The 21,302-nt window shown below is 36.3% G+C and overlaps 1 protein-coding gene across 2 annotated transcripts in view; it reads right to left on the reverse strand.

Moving 5' to 3' along the window:
• VPS50 (VPS50 subunit of EARP/GARPII complex) overlaps window positions 1-21,302 on the reverse strand; it is a 137,009-nt gene that overhangs the window by 40,334 nt on the left and 75,373 nt on the right. For both annotated transcript variants that reach the window (XM_067746400.1, XM_067746399.1), the window contains 2 exons: window positions 5,030-5,120; window positions 2,115-2,291 (listed from right to left, as the gene is read on the reverse strand). In XM_067746400.1, the coding sequence (XP_067602501.1) occupies window positions 2,115-2,291; window positions 5,030-5,120 (268 nt within the window). The remainder of the gene's footprint in view (window positions 1-2,114; window positions 2,292-5,029; window positions 5,121-21,302) is intronic.

A 21,302-nucleotide genomic window follows, 5' to 3' on the forward strand; every position in this document is an offset into this window, starting at 1 on the left:
TTAGTATTATAAACTAATATGATTAAATAATGGCTAACATTTATTGAGTTTCAACCAAGTACTGGGCTAAGTGCTTCCATAAATTGTCTCACTGAATCTTCAAAACAATTCTATGAGGAAGTTTTGTCCCCATATGCCAGTTGAGGAGACCAGTATAATGACAATAAGGGAAGAAGTCAGTCCCCTAATTCAACAACTATTTTTTAAGAGTCTAAAGCATTACGACAGGCTGTTTTAAGATGTGGACCCTGACCCTCAGGACTTATGCTGTACCTGTGAAGATTAGATCACACATTAATAACTACAAACAAACATTAGAGACATTCTCCCTCACTTGTACACAATGTGATCCTGGTGGCATTCAGAAAGGTGTTCTACACAAACTAGGGTCAGTTCCACAGTACAACAGATCCTCATTTCCAAGGATTCTTTATTTGCAAATTTCCCTACTCGATACAATTTGTAATCCCAACATCAATACTTCATGACACTCCTTGGTCATTCACGGATATGTGCCATGTGGAGTGGCAAACACTTTTGAGTCACCCTACCTACATGTTCCCAGCTAAGAGCAAGCAAGGCGACACTCTACCTTCTTATTTCAGTTCTCCTGCTGTAAGCAAGTGCCCTTTTCAAAGTCTATTTAGTGTCACATTCTTAAAATTTTTGTACATTTTGCTGGTGATTTCACTGTTCAGAATGCCCCCCAATCATAGTACTAAAGTGCTGTCTAGTGTTCCCAAGTGCGAGAAGACTGCAATATGCCTTAAGGTAAAAATACGTATGTTAGATAAGCTTCACTCAGGCATGAGTTACAGTGCTGTTGGTCATGTGTTCAATGTTAACGAATCAGCACTATATTAAATTAGGTGTCTTTAAGGAAAAACACGCATAAAACAAGGTTGTGTATGGACCAGTTGGTGAAAATGTTGTGACCAGAGGCTTGCAGATACTTAATCCCATATTTTGCTTAAGAACAACGGTTCTGTATTTGTTAATTCATAGTTCGTGCTTACTTTATTGAACACAACTGCCAGAAATAATGAGAATCAAATGCTATGCGAGATTTAAATTAACAAATCACCAGTGCAGAGGGATATATTATTTCAAAAATATTGGAATGACTTAATTCCTTTCAGTTTAGTCTACTTTATAGAGGCAAAATGTCACAAAGAATCACTAAATTATAATTTTAAATATGGTTCTCTATGGAATAACTTCTACTTCATGATAAAACATGATAATGGTATATTTTCATGACAATATTTTTTAAATTATATCTTCACTTAATAACAAAAACAAACCAAAAATATGGAGACAAATTCAACAGATTTTTGTCAAACCCAAACAGTTTTCACCTCAACTTCATCAAATCTAAAATGAAAATTATACCTAGTCCCTCTGGAAATTAAATACTGTAAAAACGCCCTACAGGTAACTGTGAAGTAAGTATTTCCTCATTGTAAATATGGGGAAACTGAGGGTCACAAAATCACAATAACTTGCCAAGATCCACAAAGCTAATCAATAATAAAGGTCATATTCATTCATCTGCCTGCAAACCTTTCCATTAACTCACACTACTTCTAGTTTATACTGTTTTTTGAGCTGCTCAGAGTGCTGTTAAAATGTAGTATTCCTAAATCCTCAAAATATCCCTGCCAGGTAATTAAACAAGACATTACCCTGTTTCAGTTAAGGGGACATGGAACAAAATGACTTCCTTAGTTACCCAACAAGTGGCGTTGAGAAAAAAGTGCAGATGATCTATTCCTTCATACATCTGTCTATCCAATAAATCATATAATTATGCAGTGAATAAACTATGCTCCTACTCAATTAGTAACCTGGTAGGAACATAAAGTAATCTAATAACAACATAAAATAAACATAAAGGCAAAACTTATCATTCAAAAGGACAATGTCAACAAAGCATACTGGAAAGCCATTCATTACCTGTACAAGTAGTATTACAGGTGTCTAAGTATATAGGTAGGAAGGTGGGTGGTAAATGTATGAATAAATCTAGTCAATTACCTTGCTCATTGGGTACAACACGCTCAATAAGAAAATCCCACTAACGTTCCACAGTATGTTTTAAAAGCACCACATACCCCATTAGAAGCCAGGACATCTTCTGTTTCTTCATCTTTGTGGTCAGCCTGAATTTCAAATGGATTCCCACCACTACAGTACTGCTCAAACAAGGTTACCATTTTTGAGGAAGTTGAGGATGGCTGCTTATTGGGTGAAACTGATGGAGAACGTGACTGTTCCATGAATTTAAATTCCTAGATGTTTAAAAAAAAAAAAAAAAAAGGAGCCAGATCCCTTTTAGCCACAACAATAAAATTCAAGTACATAAACATATTCCATCAATGCAGATGTAGTTAGTATAGAAAACAATCCTATTCTTTAGGTTATTCTTTTTTTTTTAGGTTATTCATTTTTAAATCTTGCAAGTTATCTGAAAGCACAAACTTGGACATACATGTTCAAAGGTTTTCCTAAAGACAACTCAGTCGCTGATGTCACTTAAAACAGTGTTATCTGCATCAAGTTGCTTTTGGCTTACTTTATGGAACTCCACAGAAAATTTTTTTAAATAACTTCAATTTGAATGATAATTCTAAAAATTTTTACACAACAGCAAAAGTCCTAGTAGAGTACAGTTTTAATAAAGTCATTCATAAAAACTAATTGTTGTTAAGTCAAATAGCTTGCACCATTTGAGATACTCTATGTGAATACACTGAAATCCAAGCATAAAAGATATACCTTTCTTTGTTATACTGATGTCTATAAACTTTCATTTATTTTTCTTCATATACCAAGAAGCTGACAACAAAAATACATGCTGAGGTCAGATGATACATCTTCTAGTCCTAGCTCGACTTTAATCCATTATATTCCATTAACTTCCTACATAATATCGGGAATGTCCCCTGATTCCCTATGCCTCCATTTCCTCATCTGTAAAATGAAAGGGTCGATCTAGATCAAAGAATCACAAATACCAAAACTAGAGAGTTACAGCACCCAGTCCAAATCACACACTTCTCAGATGAGGAAACTGAGGCAGTCCAGAGGGATTCAGGTCCAAGTTCAAGATTATACAGCTAATTAGAGGAAGAGATGGAATAATGGCTAAAGTTCTTTCGAATTACAAAACTCTTGATTTAATGATTTTTAATAAAAATTTAGTACACATTTTTCTTATACTTTTTAATCATTTTAATATTATTCCCCAATTTAAAATTTTTCATATTCAGAGATAATCCTCTTTAAAATTACATTGGTTTACTAAGTTTCAAATGATGTGTCTAGTTTCTTTTTAAATTGCAGCTACACATTAAATCAGATCCACAATAATGCTTAAAAATCAGGCCATTACGGGCTTCCCTGGTGGCGCAGTGGTTGAGAGTCCGCCTGCTGATGCAGGGGACACAGGTTTGTGCCCCGGTCCGGGAAGATCCCACATGCCGTGGAGCGGCTGGGCCCGTGAGCCATGGCCGCTGAGCCTGCGCGTCCGGAGCCTGTGCTCCGCAACGGGAGAGGCCACAAGAGTGAGAGGCCCACGTATCGCAGAAAAAAAAAAAAAAAAAATCAGGCCATTATTTTAAAAATTCTAAACAAGGGGTGACTATAAATTAATAGGACAAAAAATTTTTAAAACAAAATCTACAGGAATACATGTGTCAAATGAACACTATCTCAGCTGTAAATAGTTTTCAATGTAATTACTTTTTTCCCCCATTGTGGTTACAACATGAGATCTACCATTAAAAAACTTTAAGTGCACAGTATAGTATTGTTAACTACAGGCAAAATGTTGTATCATAGATCTCTAGAACTTACTCATCTTACATAACTGAAACTTCAAGGTAACCACTTTAAAGGATATAATGCTCACTTGGATGGAAATGTTTCAACGTACCTTGTAAAAAAGTTGTTTTCTAATTACAGCAAGTTTATATACACATGTACCCCCCCACACACACACACACAAATTGATGGTTAACTACAAATTCAAATAAAAGTATTTAAATAGAGATTCTAAAATCAATGATGGAATTCTAAATAATGTTAAGGAATCATCTTAATTTAATAACTCTAAATAATGTTAAAATTAATGTTAACTTGATTGTCTTTAAAGCATTTATTAATCAACATGTTTCAGTGTATTGAATATTTCCACATTAGGAAAGCAATATGATAAACCTGGATGAGAAGTAAGCTATTATACAATATGAGCATAAACACTGTCCCTTTAAAAAAACTTTTAATCATGTATTCTTTACATTTATCCAGGAATAAGAAAATTCTTTCTAGAAAGCCATTTCTTCTAAAGGCAAAAACTACACACTCGACTTTCTAAACAGGGATCTAAATTTGTATACTGTATTCTGATATTTGATATTTGTCAGATAGGACATAGTCTACCACACAAGAAATATTTATCTATAATATGTTTCAACCAAGAGAAAAAAAAATAAGGATATTTTCACATATTACATTATAGGATTCAAGGAATCAATTAACTAACAAAACTTAGTTATGTTTTTTTTTATAAGTGCCTCTTTTATCTCTGAGGCATTTTCTCATTACAGACAAATTTATGAGTTGCAGCATAAATTCAGAACCTATTAGACCCTTTAAGAAATGACAAGTGTTCTGCAAATATAAGCATTTTCATTAAAGACCATCAAAATATAACTGATTTTTCTGCAAAATTTAAATGAAGCAGTAGACCCTCTTCTGAAATCTAAAGAAAACAAATTATTTTAATTGTGACTCTTTCCAGGCAAAGGAGTTTTACTCAAGTGTATAAAATGAATTTGTAAAAAGAGACAGATTTTGACATCCATTAAAGTATCACCTTGTAAAAGAGGCTTATTATTAATCACTTTAAAGGAAAAAAGGAAAGGCACTATTTCTTAATTTAATTATTTTATAAATGTTTCCATATATATGGTTTGCTTTTAAAGATGACTACATAAAAGACTGATTTATTTGCTCTTAAACTTACGTGAAGCTGCAAGATGCTGAAATTTGACTTAACAGGACAAAGTTCCCAGGTCTCATTTTCTAGAAACATTCTCAGTTCATCAAGCCGTGTTCTTAAAAAAAGAAAATGAATACTCCAAAAAATAAGAAAAGTACACTGCACACAAGAATATAACAAAAACTATTATAGAGTTATCATCATGATCATAATCAACTTTGAAAACCCATTCAGACCAACACAGTAAACACTTTTACATACTTGTTAATATCTTATCATCTGTAAGAGAAAACCCACAAATATTTACTAAACTCAGAATATTTTTACTATATTGCAAAAATAATGAATGCATAGGAAATGATATTTTTCTTAAGGGACTAAACTAAAAGCTACTCACCAACTCATGTACTTAAGACATCCTTAGCTATTAGTGCCAAAAAAACCAAGAAATAATTTATAGGGTTTATAAAACCACAAATGCTAATACGTGTTTTATGCTAAAAAGCATAGATCTTAATCATTCTTACTAAGCCAAAAGATCAAGTTGATTATCACTATCTAAATATATTTTAGCTCAGGGCCTATCTATCTCCACACAGCATTTACCAATTAAATTAGCAAGTATGGCACTTAAATTAGCAAGTAGTCACATGTCATACTGATTTCTTCTTTCTTTAATGCTATTGCTCTTACTGTCTCTCCTGAGTAATCAGTACATTATAGGAGCAATTCCAGAAAAACAAATACTTCCTTCCTGTTAACCCAGAAAACAAAGGGCCAGGGTCTGCTCTATTCTTCCTTCTTCCTGCAACAAGCCTCATTGTTGTTTCCAAAATCAAGCTAAAAACAAAATCTAGATTTTTTTAAATCCACAGGTTCTAAAGTAAAGAGGGAATAAACAGTAAAATCTGTGAAAAGCAGAATTGCTCCAAATATTAGAGTTAACAGACAAGGACTTTAAGATAACTACTATAAATAAGTTAAATAAAATAGAGAAAAAGATGCACAAAATGGACAGAAATGAAAATTTTAAAGCATTGTAATAATAAAAACAAAAAAGAATCAAACAAATGTTCTATAACCAAAAAAATACAATGCCTCAAATTAAAAACTGATTGAGTAAGTCAAACAGCAGAAGACAGGAATAATGAACTCAAAGACAGTGCAACAGAAAATATCCAAACTGAAGCACAAATGGAAAAAGAAAAATGGAAGAAAGAGAAAAGATCGTAAGAGATATGTGAGACACATTCAAAACATCTAGTATGCATGCAACTGTATGGAGAGGAGAGACAGAGAAAGAGCAAAAGCAATATTTGAAGATGTAGGTAATGACTGAGAATTTGGCAAAAGTGATTGTCTCCATACCTATCACCATATACAAAAATTAACTAAAATGAATCACAGATCTAATGTAAGAACTAAAACTATAAAGTTTACAACTCTTAGAATTCTACAATAAAAAGATAAATAACCCAATTTTTAAATGGGCAAAGGCTCTGAACAGACATTTTTGCAAAGAAGATATATAAATGATCAGTAAGCACATAAAAAGATGCTGAACATCATCAGTCATCAGGGAAATATAAATCCAAACCATAATGAGGTACCACTTCACAACCACCAGGATAGCTATAATCAAAGAGACAGTAACAGGTACGAGCAAGGATTTGGAGAAATTAGAACTCTTATATAGTGCTGGTGGAAACATAAAATGGTGCAGCCCCTTTGGGAAACTTTGGTAGTTCCTCAAAATATTAAACATAGAATTACCATATTACCCACCAATTTCACTCTGTATTGGTTTCCTGTGGCAGCTATAACAAATTAACAAAAACTGGGTGACTTATAACAACAAAAATTATAATCTCACAATTCTGGAGCCCAGAAGTCTGAAATCACAAGGTTGAAATCAAACTGTCAGCAGGGATACACTCTCTCCAGAAACTCTAGAAGAGAATCTGTTCCTTGCCTCTTCCAATTTACGGTGGTTGCTGCCATTCCTTGGCTAGTGGCCACAGCACTCCAATCTCTGCCTGTCTTCACATAACTTTCTCCTGCATATGTGTATGTCTTTTCCTCTGTGTCTATATCAAGTCCCCTTCTGTCTCCCTTTAACTGTGATTGCATTTAGGGCCCATCCAGATAATCCAAGATAACCTCCTCATCACAAGACCATTAATTTAGTCACATCTACAAAACACTTTTTCCAAATAAAGTAACACTTACAGTTTCCAGGTATTAGGACCTGACTTTTTTGTGGGGGTGGGGAGTGGGGAGGAGGGGAACAGCGAAATGACCTGTCAGACTACCAAACACTCCCAGGTACATACCCAAAGAACTGATAATATATGTCTATGCAAAAACTTATACACAAGGGGGCAGAGTCAAGATGGCAGACTAGGAGGACACGGATTCATGTGTCCGCACAACTAGGGCATCTACCAGGCACCGGTGAAGGACCACAGACACCTAAGGGGATGGGAGGAACCCACAGCGACCGGGTAGGACGTGGGGCATGGGGGGGTGAGGGGGAAGGGAAGCAGAGGTGGGACGGGACTGGCACCCCTGAAGAGCAGCTGGAAGAGAGGAAGGGATCTCACACCCGAAGGGGGAAATTGGGGGACCACCAGGAAGACAAAGGAGCAAAAGGGAGCGTGGCCAGGTCTCCCCTGCCCACTTGGGCCCCCAGGAGCCTGCTGAGATCCTGGGCCCGATCCTCTGCCCACCGAGGCCCCCTCCAGCCACATGGGTCCTGAGGGAGTGGGAGGGAGGGAACGGGGAGCAAAAGTAAAGGCCAGACCTCTAGGACTGGCACCCCTGAGGTGAGGGGAGGAGTTCCTACACCAGGCGGGACACACCCATGGTTAGGGGTCCAGCGGGGACTGGGGAGACCCTGGGGTAGATGGGGAGTGGGGGCGTGGAGGAATGGAAGGGAACGGGGCCAGAGCTTTCCCTGTCCACTTAGGCACTGGGAAGCCTGTTGGGCTCCCAGGCCTAATCCTGTGCCCTTGGAGTCTCCCTCCTACCATGCAGAGCCCAAGCCCCGCCCCTACACCCACACCCAGGGCCCTACCTCTATACTTGGAGACCCCGTCCAATGTGCTGGGCCTAAACCCCACCCACACACCCTCATCCAGGGCCTTACCTCCAAACTCAGAACTCCACACTGCAGAGGCCCTCCTTTCCACATGCTGCCTCTCCCCTTCCCTGCAGGTCCTAAGCAGAGGCCCTGCCCTACACTCAAACATCAACCCCCCACCTGCCTAGGTCTCACCCCACTGTAAACCCCACCCCCGCCTCAGTTCCACTCCCACAGCCAAGGCTTTTTTTTTTTTTTTCCTCTTTTAGATTGGGGTTCTGTTTTACCTTGTTGATTCATTGTTCTTGATTCATTTATATTTTTATTATTCCTAATAAATCTTTTCTTTTTCTAATTTTACTTTATTCTTTATACTTTGTTATTGCTCTCTCCATTTGGCTTGTTCCCACTGCATGGCACCCCCTCCTTTTTTTCTATTTTCTGTTGTTGTTTTATTTTACATTACTACAGTTGTTTCAATTATATTTTTACTTTTCATAATATATTTTTTATTTTTCTAATTTTATTTTGTTTTTTATTCTTTGATATTGTACTCCTCCTTTTTTTTTTTTCTTTTTTTTGCTGCACCATGTGGCTTGCAGGATATTGGCTCCCAGGCCGGAGGTCAGCCCAAGCTCCTATGGTGGGAGCTCTGAGTCCAAACCACTGGACTAACAGAGAACCTCAGACCCCAGGGAACATTAATCAGAGTGAGGCCTCCTGGAAGTCCTAATCTCAGCACAAAGACCCAGCTCTATCCAACTGCCTGCAAACTCCAGTGCTGGACGTCTCAGGCCAAACAATCAGTAAGACAGGAATACAACCCCACCCATAAAAAAAAAAAAAAAGAAATGACAAAAAAATACGTTACAGACAAAGGAGCAAGGTAAAAACCTACAACACCAAATAAATGAAAATGAAATAGTCAACCTCCCTGAAAAAGAATTCAGAGTAATGATAAAGATAAACCAAAGTCTCCGAAACAGAATTGAGAAAATACAAGAAACATTTAACAAGGATCTAGAAGAACTAAGCAAACAAACAGTGATGAGCAACACAATAACTTAACTTAAAAATACTCTAGAAGGAATCAATAGCAGAATAACTGAGGGAGATGAACAGATAAGTGAGCTGGAATATAAAATGGTGGAAATAACAAACAGGGAACAGAATAAAGAAAACAGAATGAAAAGAATTGACGACAGTCTCAGAGACCTCTGGGACAACGTTAAACGCACCAATATTCGAATTATAGGGGGCCCAGAAGAAGAAGACAAAAAGAAAGGGTCTGAGGGGTTCCCTGGTGGCACAGTGGTTGAGAGTCCGCCTGCCGATGCAGGGGACACGGGTTCGTGCCCCGGTCCAGGAAGATCCCACATGCCACAGAGCGGCTAGGCCCGTGAGCCATGGCCACTGAGCCTGCATGTCCGGAGCCTGTGCTCCGCAACGGGAGAGGCCACAACAGTGAGAGGCCCGCATACTACAAAAAAAAAAAAAGGGGGGGGTCTGAGAAAATATTTAAAGAGATTATAGTTGAAAACTTCCATATCATGGGAAAGGAAACAGTCAGTCAAGTCCAGGAAGCAGAGAGTCCCACAGAGGATACACACAAAGAGAAACACACTGAGACACATTAACTCAAATTATCAAAAATTAAACAAAGAAAAAATATTAAAAGCAGTAAGCAAAAAGCAACAAATAACATACAAGGTTAACAGCTGATCTTTCAGCAGAAACTCTGCAAGCCAGAAGGGAGTGGCAGGACACATTTAAAGTGATGAAACGTAAAAACCTACAAACAAGATAACTCTACACAGCAAGGATCTCATTCAAATTTGATGGAGAAATTAAAACCTTTACAGACAAGCAAAAGTTAAAAGAATTCAGCACCACCAAACCAGCTTCACAACAAATGCTAAAGGAACTTCTCTAGGTAGGAAACAAAAGAGAAGGAAAAGACCTATAATAACGAACCCAAAACAATTTAGAAAATGGGAATATGAACATACATATCGATAATTACCTTAAATGTAAATGGACTAAATGCTCCCACCAAAAGACACAGATTGGCTGAGTGGATACAAAAACAAGACCCATATATTTGCTGTCTACAAGAGACCCACTTCAGACCTAGAAACACATACAGACTGAAAGGAAGGGGATGGAAAAAGATATTCCATGCAAATGGAAACCAAAAGAAAGCTGGACTAGCAATTCTCATCTCAGACAAAATAGACTTTAAAATAAAGACTATTACAAGTGACAAAAAAGGACACTACATAATGATCAAGGGATGGATCCAAGAAGAAAATATAACAATTGTAAATATTTATCCACTCAACATAGGAGCACCTCAATACATAAGGCAAATACTAACAGCCATAAAAGGGGAAATCGACAGTAACACATTCATAGTAGGGGACGTTAACACCCCACTTTCACCCATGGACAGATCATCCAAAATGAAAATAAATAAGGAAACACAAGGTTTCAATGATACATTAAACAAATGGACTTAATTGATGTTTATAGGACACTCCATCCAAAAACAACAAAATACACATTTTTCTCAAGTGCTAATGGAACATACGCCAGGATAGATCATATCTTAGGTTACAAATCAAGTCTTGGTAAATTTAAGAAAATTGAAATTGTATCAAGTATCTTTTCCGACCACAACACGACGAGACTAGATATCAATTACAGGAAAAGATCTGTAAAAAATACAAACACATGGAGGCTAAACAATATACTACTTAATAACGAAGTGATCACTGAAGAAATCAAAGAGAAAATCAAAATATACCTAGAAAAATATGACAATGGAGACACGATGACCCAAAACCTATGGGATGCAGCAAAAGCAGTTCTAAGAGGGAAGCTTATAGCAATACAAGCCCACCTTAAGAAACAGGAAACATCTCGAATAATCAACCTAACCTTGCACCTAAAGCAATTACAGAAAGAAGAACAAAAAAACCCCCAAAGTTAGCAGAAGGAAAGAAATCATAAAAATCAGATCAAAAATAAATGTAAAAGAAATGAAGGAAACAATAGCAAAGATCAATAAAACTAAAAGCTGGTTCTTTGAGAAGATAAACAAAATAGATAAACCATTAGCCAGACTCATCTAGAAAAAAGGGAGAAGACACAAATCAATAGAGTTAGAAATGAAAAAGAAGTAACAACTGACACTGCAGAAATACAAAAGATCATGAGAGATTACTACAGGCAACTCTATGCCAATAAAATAGACAACCTGGAAGAAATGGACAAATTCTTAGAAATGCACAACCTGCCAAGACTGAATCAGGAAGGAATAGAAAATATGAACAGACTAATCACAAGCACTGAAATTGAAACTGCGATCAAAAATCTTCCAACAAACAAAAGCCCAGGACTAAATGGCTTCACAGGCGAATTCTATCAAACATTTAGAGAAGAGCTAACACCTATAATTCTCAAACTCTTCCAAAATATAGCAGAGGGAGGAACACTCCCAAACTCACTCCACGAGGCCACCATTACCCTGATACCAAAACCAGACAAGGATGTCACAAAGAAAGAAAACTACAGGCCAATATCACTGATGAACATAGATGCAAAAATCCTCAACAAAATACTAGCAAACAGAATCCAATAGCACATTAAAAGGATCATACACCATGATCAAGTGGGGTTTATTCCAGGAATGCAAGGATTCTTCAATATATGCAAATCAATCAATGTGATAAACCATATTAACAAATTGAATGAGAAAAAACATATGATCATCTCAATAGATGCAGAGAAAGCGTTCGACAAAATTCAACACACATTTATGATAAAAACCCTGCAGAGAGTAGGCGTAGAGGGAACTTTCCTCAACATAATAAAGGCCATATATGACAAACCCACAGCCAACATCATCCTCAATGGTGAAAAACTGAAAGCATTTCCATTAAGATCAGGAACAAAACAAGGTTGCCCACTCTCACTGCTCTTATTCAATATAGTTTTGGAAGTTTTAGCCACAGCAATCAGAGAAGAAAAGGAAATAAAAGGAATCCAAATCAGAAAAGAAGAAGTAAAGCTGTCACTGTTTGCAGATGACATGATACTATACATAGAGAATCCTAAAGATGCTACCAGAAAGCTACTAGAGCTAATCAATGAATTTGGTAAAGTAGCAGGATACAAAATTAATGCACAGAAATCTCTGGCATTCCTATACACTAAGCATGAAAAATCTGAAAGTGAAATCAAGAAAAAACTCCCATTTACCAATGCAACAAAAAGAATAAAATATCTAGGAATAAACCTACCTAAGGAGACAAAAGACCTGTATGCAGAAATTTATAAAACACTGATGAAAGAAATTAAAGATGATACTAATAGATGGAGAGATATACCATGTTCTTGGATTAGAAGAATCAACATTGTGAAAATGACTCTACTACCCAAAGCAATCTGCAGATTTAATGCAATCCCTATCAAACTACCAATGGCATTTTTCACAGAACTAGAACAAAAAATTTCACAGTTTGTATGGAAACACAAAAGACCCCATAGCCAAAGCAATCTTGAGAATGAAAAATGGAGCTGGAGGAATCAGGCTCCCTGACTTCAGACTATACTACAAAGCTACAGTAATCAAGACAGTATGGTACTGGCATAAAATCAGAAATATAGATTAATGGAAAAGGATAGAAAGCCCAGAGGTAAGCCCACGCACATATGGTCACCTTATCTTTGATAAAGGAGGCAGGAATGTACAGTGGAGAAAGGACAGCCTCTTCAATAAGTGGTGCTGGGAAAACTGGACAGGTACATGTAAAAGTATGAGATTAGATCACTCACTAACACCATACACAAAAATAAGCTCAAAATGGATTAAAGACCTAAATGTAAGGCCAGAAACTATCAAACTCCTAGAGGAAAACATAGGCAGAACACTCTATGACATAAATCACAGCAAGATCCTTTTAGACCCACCTCCTAGGGTTATGGAAATAAAAACAAGAATAAACAAATGGGACCTAATGAAACTTCAAAGCTTTTGCACAGCAAAGGAAACCATAAACAAGACCAAAGACAACCCTCAGAATGGGAGAAAATATTTGCAAATGAAGCAACTGACAAAGGATTAATCTCCAGAATTTACAAGCAGATCGTGCAGCTCAATAACAAAAAAACAAACAACCCAATCCAAAGATGGGCAGAAGACCTAAACAGACATTTCTCCAAAGAAGATATACAGACTGCCAACAAACACATGAAAGAATGCTCAACATCATTAATCATTAGAGAAATGCAAATCAAAACTACAATGAGATATCATCTCACACCAGTCAGAATGGCCATCATCAAAAAATCTAGAAACAATAAATGCTGGAGACGGTGTGGAGAAAAGGGAACACTCTTGCACTGCTGGTGGGAATGTGAATTGGTTCAGCCACTATGGAGAACAGTATGGAGGTTCCTTAAAAAACTACAAATAGAACTACCATATGACCCAGCAATCCCACTACTGGGCATATACCCAAAGAAAACCATAATTCAAAAAGAGTCATGTACCAAAATGTTCATTGCAGCTCTATTTACAATAGCCCAGAGATGGAAACAACCTAAGTGCCCATCATCGGATGAATGGATAAAGAAGATGTGGCACATATATACAATGGAATATTACTCAGCCATAAAGAGAAACGAAATTGAGCTATTTGTAATGAGGTGGATAGACCTAGAGTCTGTCATAGAGAGTGAAGTAGGTCAGAAAGAGAAAAACAAATACCGTATGCTAACACATATATATGGAATTTAAGGAAAAAAAATGTCGTGAAGAACCCTAGGGGTAAGACAGGAATAAAGACACAGACCTACTAGAGAATGGACTTGAGGATATGGGGAGGGGGAAGGGTGAGCTGTGACAAAGCAAGAGAGAGGCATGGACATATATACACTACCAAACGTAAGGTAGATAGCTAGTGGGAAGCAGCCGCATAGCACAGGGAGATCAGCTCTGTGCTTTGTGACCGCCTGGAGGGGTGGGATAGGGAGGGTGGGAGGGAGGGAGATGCAAGAGGGAAGAGATATGGGAACATATGTATATGTATAACTGATTCACTTTGTTATAAAGCAGAAACTAACACACTATTGTAAAGCAATTATACCACAATAAAAATGTTAAAAAAATAAAAAAGAAAGTAAAAAAGAAAAAGATCATACACCATGATCAAGTGGGGTTTATTAGCCCAGGAATGCAAGGATTCTTCAATATATGCAAATCAATGTGATGCACCATATTAACAAACTGAAGGGTAAAAACCATATGATATTCTTGATAGATGCATAAAAAGCTTTCTACAAAATTCAACACCAATTTATGATAAAAACTCTCCAGAACGTAGGAATAGAGGGAACCTACGTCAACATAATAAAGGCCATATATGACCAACCCACAGCCAACATCATCCTCAATGGTGAAAAACTGAAACCATTTTCTCTAAGATCAGGAACAAGGCAAGGTTGCACACTCTCACCACTATTATTCAACATAGTTTTGGGAGTTTTAGCCACAGCAATCAGAGACGGAAAAGAAATAAAAGAAATCCAAATCGGAAAAGAAAAGGAAAGTTGTCACTGTTTCCTGATGACATGATACTATACATAGAGAATCCTAAAGATGCTACCAGAAAACTACTAGAGCTAGTCAATGAATTTGGTAAAGTAGCAGGATACAAAATTAATGCACAGAAATCTCTGGCATTCCTATACACTAAGCATGAAAAATCTGAAAGAGAAATTAAGGAAACACTCCCATTTACCATTGCAACAAAAAGAATAAAATACCTAGGAGAAAACCTACCTAGGGAAACAAAAGACCTGTATGCAGAAAACTATTAGACACTAATGAAAGAAATTAAAGATGATACTAACAGATGCAGAGATATACCATGTTCTTGGATTGGAAGAATCAATATTGTGAAAATGACTATACTATCCAAAGGAGTCTACAGATACAATGCAATCCCTATCAAATTACCAATGGCATTTTTTACAGAACAAATAATCTTAAAATTTATATGGAGACAGAAAAGACCCCGAAGAGCCAAAGCAATCTTGAGGGACAAAACAGAGCTGGAGGAATCAGACTCCCTGACTTCAGACTATACTACAAAGCTACAGTAATCAAGACAACATGGTACTGGCACAAAAACAGAAACGCAGATCAATGGAACAAGATAGAAAGCCCAGAGATAAACCAACGCACCCATGGTCAACTAATGTATGACAAAGGAGGCAAGGATATACAGTGGAGAAAAGACAGTCTCCTCAATAAGTGGTGCTGGGAACACTGGACAGCTACACATAAAAGAATGAAATTAGAACACTCCCTAACACCATACACAAAAATAAATTCAAAATGGATTCAAAACCTAAATGTAAGACCGGACACTATAAAACTCTTAGAGGAAAACATAGGAAGAACACTGGTTGACATAAATCACAGCAAGATCTTTTTTGATCCACCTCCTAGAGTAATGGAAATAAAAACAAAAATAAACAAATGGGACCTAATGAAACTTCAAAGCTTTTGCACAGCAAAGGAAACCATAAACAAGATGAAAAGACAGCCCTCAGAATGGGAGAAAATATTTGCAAATGAAGCAACTGACAAAGGATTAACCTCCAAAATATACAAGCAGCTCATGCAGCTCAATATCAAAACAACAAACAACCCAATCCAAAAATGGGCAGAAGACCTAAACAGACATTTCTCCAAAGAAGACATACAGATGGCCAACAAACATATGAAAGGATGCTCAACATCACTAATCATTAGAGAAATGCAAATCAAAACTACAGTGAGGTATCACCTCTCACCAGTCAGAATGGCCATCATCAGAAAATCTACAAACAATAAATGCTGGAGAGGGTGTGGAGAAAAGGGAACCCTCTTGCACTGTTGGTGACAATGTAAATTGACACAGCCACTATGGAGGACAGTATGGAGGTTCCTTAAAAAACTAAAAATAGAACTACCATGCGACCCAGCAATCCCACTACTGGGCATATACCCTGAGAAAACCATAATTCAAAAAGAGTCAGGTTCCACAATGTTCACTGCAGCACTATTTACAATAGCCAGGACATGGAAGCAATCTAAGTGTCCATCAACAGATGAATGGGTAAAGAAGATGTGGCACATATATATACAATGGAATATTACTCAGCCATAAAAAGAAATGAAATTGAGTTATTTGTAGTGAGGTGGATGGACCTAGGGTCTCTCATACAGAGTGAAGAAAGTCAGAAAGAGAAAAACAAATACCGTATGCTAACACATATATATGGAATCTAGAAAAAAAACGTTCTGATGAACCTAGGGGCAGGACAGGAATAAAGATGCAGACATATAGAATGGACTTGAGGACACGGGGAAGGGGAAGGGTAAGCTGGGATGACGTGAGAGAGTAGCATTGACAAAACACACTAACAAATGTAAAATGGATAGCTACTGGGAAGCAGCTGTATACCACAGGGAGATCAGCTCTGTGCTTTGTGACCACCAAGAGGGGTGGGATAGAGAGGGTGGGAGGGAGATGCAAGAGGGAGGGGATATGGGGATATATGTATGCATTTAGCTGATTCACTTTGTTGTATAGCAGAAACTAACACACCATAGTAAAGCAATTATACTCCAATAAAGATGTTTTAAAAAAAAAAAGAAAACTGTGTTGGATCTCTCATCTGCAGAAAAGGTATACTTTTATTCTGATTATTTTTGCATTTGTTGTTGTTTGAAGTTTCAGTGGGATTGTGGTTCCTTTGACTGGTCGAGGGAAGAGAATTTTTGGTTGAAGAGAGTGCTGTTTTTAAATAAGTTTTATTTTTTTAATTAAAAATTTTTTTTATAATTTTTAAAGGTTTCCGTTTACAGTTACTACAAAATATTGGCTATATTCCTCATGTTGTACCATAAATCCTTATAGCTTAAACAAAACAAAACGAAAAACTTATACACGAACGTTCACAGCACCATCATTCATCACGGCTAAAAAGTGAAAACAACCCAAATGTCCATTAACTGAGGAATGGATAAACAAAATATGGTATATCTATACAATGGAATATTATTCACCAATAAAAAAGAAGGAAGTTCTGTTACATGCTCCAAAATGGATGAACCTTAAAAATATTATGCTAAGTGAAAGCCAAACACTAAAGGCCATAATGTATGATTCCATTTATATGAAATGTTCGTATACAGGCAAATATCACAGGCAAATACATAGAGACAAAAACTAAATAAGTGATTGTCAGGTGCTGCCGGAGAAGAGTGACAAAAAACTGGTACAGGGTTTCTTTATGGAGTGATAAAAATATTCTGAAATTAGATAGTGGTGAAAGTTGTTGCTGAATTATATACTTTAAAGGAGTGAATTTTGGGCATTTTTGGTTTGTGATTTACATCTCAATAAAGCTATTATTACAATTATTGAGGTAGGCATGACTCTAAAATGCACTCTAAAATCCCTCAAGATTGTCTGCCCTAATTCCCAGGACTAAATGTGTTGAAGAACACCCCCATGATTACATTACCAAATATGGAAAAAAGATTTTGCGGATATAATTAAGATTACAATTAGCTGCCTTGAGTTAATCAAATCAGAAATTATCCAGGTGGAACAAATCTAACTGAATAAGTCCTTTTAAGCAGAGTTTTTTCTCCTCCTGATAGCAGAAGGGGGAAGTCAGAGAGAATTGCTGGCTTTGAAAATGGAAGGGGTCAGGGGCAAGGACTGGAGAGCAGCTTCTAGAAGCTGAGAACACTTCTTAGCTGACAGGTAGCAAGAAAACAGAAACCTCAGTCCTAAAACCACAAGGAACTGAATTCTGCCAATGTCCTGAATGTGCTTAGATGCAGATTCTTCCTCAAAGTCTTCAGATAAAAGCCCAACCAACACCTTGATTTTGGCCCTCTGAAAACCTAAGCTGAGAACCTAGACAAGCTGATCCAGACTTCCACAGAACTGTGAGATAATAATTGGGTGTTGTTTTAAGCTGCTAAACTCATTGTAATCTATTACAGAATAATATAAAACTAGTATGGTGATAAAAGATACCAACTCACAGACTGAAGCTTAGTTATTCCTACCCATAAAAAGTATAGAAAATAGGGGCTTCCCTGTGATTGAGGGTCCGCCTGCCAATGCAGGGGACACGGGTTCGTGCCCTGGTCCAGGAGGATCCCGCATGCTGCGGAGCGGCTGGGCTAGTAAGCCGTGGCTGCTGAGCCTGCACGTCTGGAGCCTGTGCTCCGCAGCGGGACAGGCCACATCAGTGAGAGGCCCGCGTACCGCAAAAAAAAAAAAAAGTATAGAAAATAATACAGAAAGTAAAAGTATATATGACAAAAACATTAAAAGGTAAGAGATGGTAAGTGAGTTACAAAGTTGGTTCTCCCATTATTATGGAAGTATATTAACTTAAGGTCAACTGGAACAGAACAGGAATGCATATTGGAATGTTCATGGTAACCACTATGAGAATATACATTTTAAACCTGAGAGAAAAAATATGAAAATTGAAAACATAGATGATCAAGCCAAAAGAAGGCAGAAAGAGAAAAAAATAAATGAAAAAAGTTATCTACACTTTCAGAAACCAAACAGCAATGTGATGGGTTTAAACCCAACTATGCCAATAAATACATTAAATGAAAACGAAAAAAACAGTTCAATCAAAACACAAAAATTGTCAGATTGGATTTTAAAATAAGAAAACAAAAAAAGACTACATGCTGTTTATAAGAGGCATACTTTACATATAAGATTGATATTAAAATTAGGTCGGAAGCAAAACTAGATTGAAAGTAAAAATTACAGACAAGATTTCTTAAAATCAGGAACTAGGGTGGAATTTTCATCAAATTTTTTTTCTTTATCTGTTAAAATGATCAATGTGGTGTTTTTCCTGTAGCTGTTAATTAGTAAATTAAATTTATTAATTTTTAAAATTAGCCAACCTTGTTTTCCTGCAATAAACCCTGTCTTTTCACGATGTATTGTCGTTTTTAGATATCTCTGGATATAATCTGCCAATCTTTTGTTCACGATTTTTACACTTATGTTCTTATGAGGTACTAGCCTGTAATTTTTTTTTTTATAATGTACTTGCTATGTTTTGGTATCAGTGCTACGATGGCCTCATAAAATAAGTTATAAAGCATTCCGTCCTTTTCTGTTCTCTGAAAGAGTTTATCTTGATATTACTTCTGCCTTAAATGTTTAGCTGAATTGACCAGTGACAGCAGCAGGCCTGGAGATTTCTTTATGGAAATGCTTTGTAGCAAAGATTCAATTTCTTTAAAGATACAGGATTATTCAGATTTTCTATATTTTATTTTATCAGCTTATTAAGTATGTACAAGGAATTCGTTCTTTTCAATCTAAATTGTCAACTTTATCAGCATAAAGTTTATATCATTTTGTTTTATTTTTAATGTCTTAAGATGTGTAGATACCTTCTTTTTAACTGCTGATATAATTTGTGTTTCTTTTTCTTGCTCAGTCTTGCTAAGTAGCATTGTAGATTTCTACTATACATTTACTTTCTCTTTCATTGATTTCTGCTCTTGTAATTATCTTCCCTCTATTTTAGGTTTAATTTGCTGTCATTTTTTTTTAACTTCTTGAAATGGAAGTTTAGTGCACTGATTTTCAAACATTCTTCTTTACCAAAAAATGCATTTAAAGCTAAAAATTCCCCCTTCTGCTTTAGCTATATCCCACAATTTTTATATCATACTTTTATTATCATTCATTTTTAAATAATTTCTAATTCCCAATATGATTTCTTCTTTAACACTGAAAATAGGTTAATTTCAAAAACCTGGCAGGTTTTCTCGTTATCTCTCTGTTATTTATTTGTAGTTTAATTCCACTGTGGTCAGAGAATATGCTCTCTATGATTTCAATCTTTTGACTTTTTGTTTTTTAAGGACTTGCTTTAGAGCCCAGCAGTTGATCGATTTTGATAAACCTTCCTTCTGCTCTTAAAAAAATATATGAATTCTTCAGCTGTCAAGTGTTGTAATATATATACACATGTATAAACATACATATACCAATATATCTATATCAATTAGGCAAATTTTACTAATATGTTGGTCAAACATATATCCTTACTGATTTTTTTGTCTGCTTGTATTACCAATTACTGAAAGTGGCACATAAAATTTCCCAACTATGATTATCAATTTGTCTATTTCTCCTTTTAGCCTGAATATTTTTGCTTTATATATTTTAAATTTATTTTAGTAGGAATATACAAATTTAGGATTATTATATCTTCCTAACAATCTATCATCATTATGAAGTACCCCCTTTACTTTTACCAATATTTCTTGCCTTAAAGTTGGCTGTCTCTTAGGAATTTCTTTAATCTGATATAAAGTATCTACAAAAGCCTACCACAAATATCACACAAATATCATAAAGTACTGAATGAAAGGATATCCCCTGTTGGCACTTCTATTCAACACTGTACCAGAAGTCCTAACCAAGACAAAGATTAGAAAGACATATATAAAACCGTCATTATTCACAAATGACATATTGTATAAACAATTCAAAAGAATTTCCAAACTATTAGATTTAATAAAATGCTAATTTAACCACCAGATCATAGGAATCCAAGGTCAATATACTAACTAAATCAACGTGTGTGTGTGTGTGTGTATGTGTGTGTAAGAAACAACAGGAAATTTAAAATAAAAAGCAATACAATTCAGAACAACATTTATAAAACTACAATATTTACATAATGTTCAAAACAGGCATGACTAGTCATTGGTGACAGAAGAATAGCAGTTACCTCTGAGGAGGCTACTGACCGAGAAAAGGTACAAGGGATACACCTTGTACCTTGTTCTAGGATATTGGAAAAGTTCCATATCTTAATCTGGGCAGTTTATGTGGTGTACATATATGTAAAAAATTCATAGAGTTGTACAATAAGATATGCATACATTTATGTGAATTATGATTTAATAAAGTTTTTCAAAAGAAAAAACTGTAATAATCTACTCACTACCCTCCCAAATTGTCCGCAATAAAGGGCAGGCCCATTAAGATAAGGCCACAAATGGCCCAAGGAAACATTAATCCACTTGTGAAGGGTCACAAGGTCACAAGTAGTAGACAGCAGAGACAGGGGCCCCGATTTCCA

Source organism: Pseudorca crassidens, chromosome 8 (assembly GCF_039906515.1).
Source record: "Pseudorca crassidens isolate mPseCra1 chromosome 8, mPseCra1.hap1, whole genome shotgun sequence".
NCBI lineage: Eukaryota > Metazoa > Chordata > Mammalia > Artiodactyla > Delphinidae > Pseudorca > Pseudorca crassidens.